Consider the following 8,639-nt stretch of genomic DNA (forward strand, 5'->3'; position numbering starts at 1 on the left):
TTTATCAAAAAATTTAGAAGATTAAAAATTCAAATACTAATTTTCAAAAGCTTAATTCCCGAAATTTTGATTAAAAAAAGTAACCAAAGTTATCCTAAATAAGACTGTTTCCTTTAGAAAAAAAAAAGGCTGATGATAATTATTTACTGGTACGATTCAAATTGTTAGAAAATTTTAGAATCGTATACAGTACTCCTTTTACATTTAAATTTAGTTATTTATTCTGATTTACGATTTACTTTAATATTTAATTTCCGTATAAAAAAAAATTCTTTTTCTAGTCAATCCATAACTTTTAAACAAATGAAATAAAAATGAACCAAACAAACATCCAAATTTAAAGTTATCCCAATTTGATTAATTTGATAATGTAGAAAATAGTGTCTAAAAATAAAGATAGTATGAAAGATTGCATCACCGTAGAGAAAGAGAGAGAGCGAGAAGGTTCTAGTTTCAAAATCCACGTGTCCTTCTCTCAGTATTGCATCTATACCATATAAATTGGTCCCTTTATTACAAAGTTTCATGTCATAGGATTTCCGGTTCTTCATTATTCTTCTCACCCTCAATTCAAATTCTATTCCTCAGGTAACATCTCATAACATTTTATTCTTTTTGTGCATTCAAAGTTTTTCACTGCTGAAGTTTTGATATCCTTTTGTTTATTTTTTATGAAGCCACATTTCTCATTCTCTATAGGTGACAACGATTTCATCAAGAAACATTACGTGACATGAAAAATTGTTGTTTGTGATTGCTTTTTATAATTCATGTTTCTTCAGTCTTTTTTTGGAGTTACGAGCATTGTATGGTGCTGTTGGGAAAAGGTTATTGTTCGTGTGTTTGGATGACCTTTTCGATTGCTCATTTGATGTGGTTTTTGTTTTGTGAAGATTAGATTAGATACAGAAGATGCAGAAGGGTAGAGAAGTTCGGGATGATATTTTTGAACCAAGAGGGTTTGGAGATTTTGGTGGGTTTGGATTTCAGGAAAGAATGATGCCAAGTCTTTTTGGAGGCAGGGACCCATTTGACGATCCCTTTTTCAGAGACCCGTTTGATAGCTTGTTTGGTTCAAATTCTGCATCGAGAGCAATGCAGAATCCAAACAGAGAAAAAGGAGTAGTTATAGAAGAGTTAGACTCTGATGATGAGGGCTCTGGTGATTGCCCTCAAGATGGGGACAAAGATTTTGATCAGAAAAAATCTAGATCAACCGTGGAACCATCGGTTGAGCATCCAGATGATGATGATGATGATGTTAGTGGTACGTTCTCTTTTCTGTTCTTATTATATTTTCTATTTTATGATTGTTAGGTGTTTTAAGGTTTTTAGTTCCAGTCACCTTCTCGATTGTCACATTGCATGATATTGTAAAAATTTGTCCACGTTTTGATCAATGTGACCACAATTGTGATTGTGTTGTTGTTACAAAACCTTTATTTTGAACTGAAATTGTGGTTGTACACAGCTTTTTAAAGCTTTGGATATTTCCATTCCCTGAGCTTGTTGTTTCATACCTGGTCCTAGGAGGAGGGTTATCTTTGGACAAACATTTCTTTTATTTGCTTTATGTAATTGTTTTGTTTGATTCGTTGCAGAAAGGAAGAACAGTGATGTAACATACAAGAATGACCATTACACGACCAAACCCTCGAAGGCTAACAAATTTTCTTTTCAGAGTAGCAGAGTTACTTATGGTGGAATAGATGGTGCATATTATACTTCTACTAGAACCAGAAAGATGGGGGCTAATGGGGTATGGGATTTTGTGTTAGTGTCACTTGTTAGGATTATTATTGCCATTGGTAGTATTGTTTGCTTTAACGTTATCTTTGTGAGTCAGGTGGTAATGGAGGAGAAAAAAGAAGCTGACTCAACAACAGGACAAGCAACACATAGAATTAGCAGAGGAATCCATGAAAAGGTGTGTATATTTGATTTAACGATCTAAGAATGCACCTTTAGTGTATGTTGCAACTAATGTCAAGGTTAAGGTACACAAAAAAAGTAGTAAAACATTATATGTGAAGTCAACTTGAAGGAGGCTCGTAATTGTTATGATTGTTTTTTCTTCAATCAAGAAAAACAAAATCTCCTTTCAGAAAAGATAATGAAATTATAGTTTGGTCTTTGTTCTCTTCTTTAACTTCCCTTTTAGTATCAACGAAAATGTAGAATTTATTTTAACGTAGATGTTAAGCACACATATGTTATATGTACATGTAGGGTCATTCGGTTTTTAGGAAGCTTGACTCAGATGGTAAAGTTGATACAACCCAAACACTGCACAATCTTAATGAAGGTTTGTTCATTGTTTCTATGTAATTATTAGTTTACAATTTAAAAAGTTATAGATTTATTTTTCCTTTTTTTCAATACTGATGTATCTTTTTCGATTTTTCAGATGAACTTGTAGGATTTGAAGAAGCGTGGAAAGGAAATAATATGGCACGATTGCCTGGATTTGATGTACATATGAGTGGGGGTAGGATTTGATTTATTTCCTAAATATTCTGCTTGATGTATGCTCTATCTAGTTTATTTTTATCATGATCACTTTTGTTTATAAAAGTAATATTCAATTTCAAAAATATCCTGACATGTATTTATATTTGTTGTTCTATGCTTTATATGTGGTTATTTTGGTATGATAATCTGTGGATGAAAAAATATTTGGACCTAATTTACACTGCAATTTGTCATTCAAAACAGAGAGAGTATGGATTTGATGAGCTTATACAATTATATACATGTTAACCAGTAAAACGACATCTTAAACGAATTCTTTTAGTGAAATTTATTGCCAAATTTATTGCCATACAAACTGCTAAACTGTCCTATTGAGCTTCTTTTAAGCAGTTACCTTACTGCAACATAATAATGTTTAGGTATGTTTTTGGTGAAGTAAAATTTTCCATTTTGTTGAGTTGTTTTGGTACAGTTTTATGTTATCTCTCCCACAACTATGAACATGTTGGTCTCCTAATTTGTGGGACTTTTAAGGTAACAACAAACTAACAACCTTACTATTGCATTTCGACAAGCCAACAACTTTACTATTTTCATAGCTTGCAGACGTATATTTACTAGTTGTTTTCCACAAATATATTCTAATATGTTCAACTCTACAATGTCAAGTACAGTAAGGTGATAGTGATATAGCAAGCATGTTTTATAACCAGACTACACATTTGAGCGACCAAATTCATGTTGATGCATGCTAATCTGAACATACGGTCTATAAATGGGGTGTGCTATTGTGACTCATACTTCTTGATTACAGATAATATTAACCTTTTTCAACATATCTACAATCATTGTTTCATCACAACCGATTTTCAACATGATTTGATTAACTACTAAGTGTCTGAATTTTAGAGCATCACAATGTTGTAGATTCCAGCAATGTGAAGCAGAGCAGTAACCAGTCTTGGCCACTGGCATATTTGGAGCCATCTAAAGGAGAGAGAAAATTTCCATCAAACCATGAGGCAGGAAACAGTTCAGCGGGAACAAGAACAAAAAAAGTTATTAGAATCAATATTGATTGAATGTTGGGATTTGGTAGTGGATATTGCTTCCCTTTCTGTCTGTAAACACAGAACTGAGGTGTGCTTTAGTATCTTCATTAAGAGCATTGTAACTTTGTCTGGTGTTAAACTTCTCTTGTATAATATTAAATTTTAACCATTATTAAATCTTGAAGTTACATGTTAAACATGGTAAAATACTATTAAGCATGCCTTTATTTTGTGTAATATATATAAATAAATGCAGGTTGAATTAGATATAAATTCATATTTAAATATTAATAAACTAAAGAAATTTGAGTGGGATGAGAATTATTCTACTCGAGGTATATATAGTTCCATTTCATTCTTCATATTATTTCATCTCCTACAAATTATTCAAACTTCTTAACTGATGCAAGTTTTTTTCTACCGTAGAAAATATTTAAAGTCACTTTTCATGAGCATATTTAAAGTTGATTTATTTAAATAACTCTTCAAAGTCTCGTGATTTCACTGAATTTTTAACTACGTATTTTCAATTTAACTATTTAATGGAATCTTATTGTCTTAAAAAGTAAATAAGTATTTACTCTTTAATTTCCATTTCTGTTATATCAATTTGATTTGTTTGGTAAACTATGAAATTTTGCTTGAAAATTATATGGATTTTAGAAATTACTTCATAAATATCACAATTAAACATATTCCTTTATTTCATTGGAGCTTTCAAATCTTTAGGCGCACAGTCTACTCAAATAAACTACACGATCTTTAAAATAATTCAATCAATAAGTTATATATATACAAACAGACACACACAAAACTCAAACATATTTTTTTTCAAAACTCAGAAAAATCATGTCTCTTATATTTGTATTGAAAATTTTATGGTGAAAGTAGTGTTTCGAAATTTTGAAGTTTGTAACGAGACACAACTTCGTTCTTAAGAAGTATCGTAACTGTTATTGCCTTTTTTCAAACACCAAAAGCACCGTTTTCACGATTCAGGTTTCCATATAAATTTTTACTCTCCCTCTGTCTCTCGATTTAGTTGTTAAGTGCACTGCAATTGAAACAAAATTGAATATAATTAGGAGTAGATAATATTAAAACCAACCGTCTTAATTCCTCGTGTACTGTCACATCCTTTGTTTCCTTGTCACAGAAAATGTTGTAGTTCTCTGAGCAGAAAACAACCCTTTGCTTTGTTGGTGAAATTTTCATCTTAATTTTGGCATATAAGGAGTGTCTTAGTTTATCAATTTATTTCAATATTCTGAATTTCGCTTCTTATTTTTGTAATGCAACATGGGGTAATTGTTTTTGGCAACAAAATTGATTNGTTATGTTGTTTGATGCAGGGTTGTGAAACTTGGACGTAAATTGTATGATTAAATTCTCCTATGGGTGGTGGTGAGAGTCGTCTTCTAGCTATTATTATTTTTGTCATTCTTGCTAAGAAGTGAGTCATGGGGATGGTTTTCATCATCAAAGGAGACTCCTTCCAGTGAAAGGACCTATTCTGGAGGCAATTTCAGAGGTTCCAGTGCAGAGTTCTCCATTGAGGTCTTCAACGACCAAAAGGGAGTGAAATTAATAGATAATGCTCAGAAGAAAATGATTACTTCAAACTCTTGTTGGTAAAATGCATATCAAAATCTTTTTGCTGGGTGTTTTGAGATCTTGGCTGTTGATGAGAAGAGGTCTAGATTAGCTTGACACCTAAATGAAGGCTTTTATTAATTTTCCTTTCCCCAGTTAAGAGTTCTCTTCGCACCAACCTTCATTCCAACTTTCAGTATCAGCACAACCAAATTTTAATTAAAAAATTGGTCCGCAAATACTGGGCATGAAACCATTGGCACCCCGACACATATTGTAAGGTATAGTTCCAACCATAGTGTGTTATGAACCCTCCAATTGCAGGGTGTGACAGTATTAGCAATTGAGGAGCCCAACCCCGATTCAGAAGGCTTCTACCATGGGTCCTTTCATCAAACCCATCTTCCTTAATCCGTTTTGCATTGCTTCTGACAAACTTCCTCCCCTGATAACCCAAATGAAGGGTCTTTTTGATGCTTCGAAGGCTAAGCCAAGCTCCATCAATTGTGGCGGTGTTAAATCGCATAGGCTTCCAATGGTGTTAAGTTCTTTATGTATGTACTTAGACAACTTCTTCAAAACTTGAATCATGCTAATGACTATGAAAGGGTTGCTCTCTTGACTCAAAGTGAGGTGGTCAATTATTTTTCAACAAAGCTCAATGATGAGGTAAAATGTCTTTTAATTCTCAAAAGTTTGCTAGGTTCTCTTCGTGAAGAACAAGATTGGCTATTTAGATCAAACAATAATGCACAATAGAAGAAAAATTAAAATGACTCTAATCATATGTACACATATAAGCAAATAATTAACAATAGTCAATTGTAAATCAAAAGTGACAACTCTCAATAAATCAAAAGCATAAAATCTCACATTATTTTGTTTTTAGTTTCCACAAGTTTCCATTCAGCATGCCACAAGCGCTAATACATTCTCAACATACTAACACGAAAGTGTTAATACAACATCGTTTAAGCAAATCTTGTTTTGAAGTTTAATAAAATGTCTAAACGAAATAACATTTAACAAAGCAAACTATATAGGATAAAAACACAAGTCCTAAATGCTATACATAAAAATATCCTAAACATTATACGTTACTCAAATAGACAGTGCCTAAATGCTTATTCACATATAATGCCTAAATGCTTAGGATCGTCTAACACTTTAATGCATGTACGTAGTGGTACTATTTTGTTTGTTGTGTTGTGCTCTTTTTTTTTTTGTGTGCATATCATTTCAGTACAAGTCTTTATTCAAAAGCCTCCATCAAAATCAGAAGAATATTTAAAGATAAGAAGATATTCTAGAAATGTTTCATTCATACCTTCTATTTATCTCCTTCATACACACAACACATTTACCCTGCAAGATGTAACATGACTTTTGACCTCATACTAAAAGGCTATATCCCTATAAGAGGGTCAAAGCTCTGAGTAATTGATCTTTTCAAAGTCTATACAAAGAGGATTACATGAAGAGAAGAAAAAAAAAAGAATTATCTTTGCATACACTCACACTGTTATTTTCTCTTTAAAGTTTACTTTGTCTAAGACTTGTTCTTTGAAAAAGAAAAGTTTCTTTACAAGTTTTCAGAATCTCTTTATATTGATTTCATATTCATTCTACGAGAGCTATATTTTGTTCTTGTATTTTGAAAAATATTTTTTTGTTTTCAGATTTAGAAGTGAATTCAAACACTTGTAAATTTAACTCAGTGAAGTTAAACACTGTAGTTAGTTGGAATAGTTTATATCAAGAGTGGTAAAACACGTTCTAACCAGTTGGGTTAGTTGTAATACTAGCAACGGTTAAACTCGTCTTATAATTTTTTAGATTAATGGAACCCCTTAAGCGTGCTTAAAAGGAAACTAGACGTAGCTCAATTTGGATCAAATCAGTATAAAAAATAAGTTTATCTTATTATTTTTGTTTTTAAAAGTTTTCCTACACGTTGTTTGAAATACAAGTGTTTAATACTTATTATAGACCGTCTAACCCCTACAAAAGAACTTAAACACTTATTTACAAAAAGTCTTAAAAACTTTATTCAAACCCCGCTCTTTCTAGAGTTTTTGCTATGTTATAGAAAGCAACTACAAATGTATGCTTAACAAAAACAACATAATCTCAATTTAAACCACAAATCTCAATTGTTAGCAAATAGAAACTATTATTATTAACATGCATAACTCACTCAAATTCAATAAGCCATTATATTTGTTAACTAGACAAGTCACAGTTCTAAATCATTATCAACTGAAATTTAAATACTAAAGCTTAAAGCTAAAGAGTAAAAACAGAATACTAAACAAGATTATCTTCATAAAAAAGAACTAAATAAAAGGTGAATCTCCATCCGATTTTGATGTCCATGGTATGTGGTCCTCTCCTTCTCTGTCATCAGCATCTTCGAATGCACACTTAATGCCAATAATAAAACGTGCCACTAGAACAACTAGGGTAGCACACTAGAACAAAAATGACTCTCTAAAACCCTGCATTGGGCGAAAAAGGGGCCCAACTAAGCGTTATGAAACAAACCCTTCCTCTGCCAAGAGAGGGCTCAACATGGATGTACCGTATGGTCCTCCCAACCCCGTGAACCGAATGACTTTCCCAAGGCCGACTCTCCCAAGGCCGACATACCGCATGGTCCTCCCAACGTCGTGTACCGAACGACTCTTCTCAGGTTGACCAACCACTAGGCCGACCATTCAAGTCAACCATCCAGTTCGACCGACCATCCAGACCGAACATCCAGGCCGAAAGGCTCTTCCCAGGCCAACCAACCATCCAATCCGATCGTCCAGCTCGACCACATGGTTAGATTACAAACGATAATAGCACATCAAAGCCCCTAATGAAGGTTAATGTGTGATTGGGTCGTCATTAGGCCGACGAAAGGTAAAGGCCCATTACAACTAGTATAAATAAAGGTCTTAGGTATGACTTATGGACCACAATGCATAATATATGCATTACTTGTTGTGCTAATCGCTCGGTTACATTACTAACTTGAGCGTCATAGTGCTTTTGACAGGTGCCCACCCCTACGGCTAGGAGAAGGAAGAGGGAGAGCGAACAATACAACTTGGAGTACGAAGACGGCTAGGGAACCCGTTCGACCTTCAACGAACCCGTCCGGTCTTATAGTCAACGAGTAAGGTCCATCCGCCTTCAGGACAACCTAGAGTGCTTAGGTCCATCCGGTCTTCAAGGTCCATCTAGTCTTCAAGGTCCGTCCAATCTACAAGGTCCATCCAGTCTTCATGGTCCATCCGATCTTAGAAGCAACATGGAGTGTTTTGAACAAGAGACCTCCAAACCCTACCGCAACATTTTGGCGCCCACCGTGGGGCCGAGCGGCATCCCCTATGATCCCCTGTGATCCCCTACATATTGATCCGGATTGTAGAAACTCTCACCATCAGGTACTTTCTTAAACTTGGATTCGATTTCACGGCCATCCATGGCAACATTCGTCCAACCTTACCTTAGGCCTCGACTTCAAGGTCGTCC

The 8,639-nt window shown here is 34.0% G+C and overlaps 1 protein-coding gene across 7 annotated transcripts; it reads left to right on the top strand.

The window, feature by feature from the left end:
- Positions 1–451: 451 nt before the first annotated feature.
- Positions 452–5,295, top strand: LOC106778717 (myeloid leukemia factor 1-like). Of its 7 annotated transcripts, none has more exons than XR_002666272.1 (8): positions 452–588; positions 894–1,267; positions 1,602–1,759; positions 1,847–1,927; positions 2,230–2,305; positions 2,408–2,488; positions 3,382–3,612; positions 4,877–5,295. XR_002666272.1 is itself a non-coding variant. In XM_022776303.1 (8 exons), the coding sequence occupies exons 2-8, from the start codon at positions 913–915 to the stop codon at positions 3,412–3,414; spliced, it is 828 nt and encodes a 275-aa protein (XP_022632024.1). In that variant the 5' UTR covers positions 452–588; positions 894–912; the 3' UTR covers positions 3,415–3,549. The 7 variants fall into 7 exon arrangements, 6 of the variants coding, with proteins under 6 accessions (XP_022632024.1, XP_022632022.1, XP_022632023.1 ...); XM_022776303.1 differs by lacking the exon at positions 4,877–5,295 and adding an exon at positions 2,945–3,006 and having other exon boundaries at positions 3,400–3,549; XM_022776301.1 differs by lacking the exon at positions 4,877–5,295 and adding an exon at positions 2,945–3,006 and having other exon boundaries at positions 3,382–3,543.
- The last annotated feature ends 3,344 nt before the right edge of the window (positions 5,296–8,639 follow it).

Source organism: Vigna radiata, unplaced genomic scaffold, assembly GCF_000741045.1.
Source record: "Vigna radiata var. radiata cultivar VC1973A unplaced genomic scaffold, Vradiata_ver6 scaffold_430, whole genome shotgun sequence".
Lineage (NCBI taxonomy): Eukaryota > Viridiplantae > Streptophyta > Magnoliopsida > Fabales > Fabaceae > Vigna > Vigna radiata.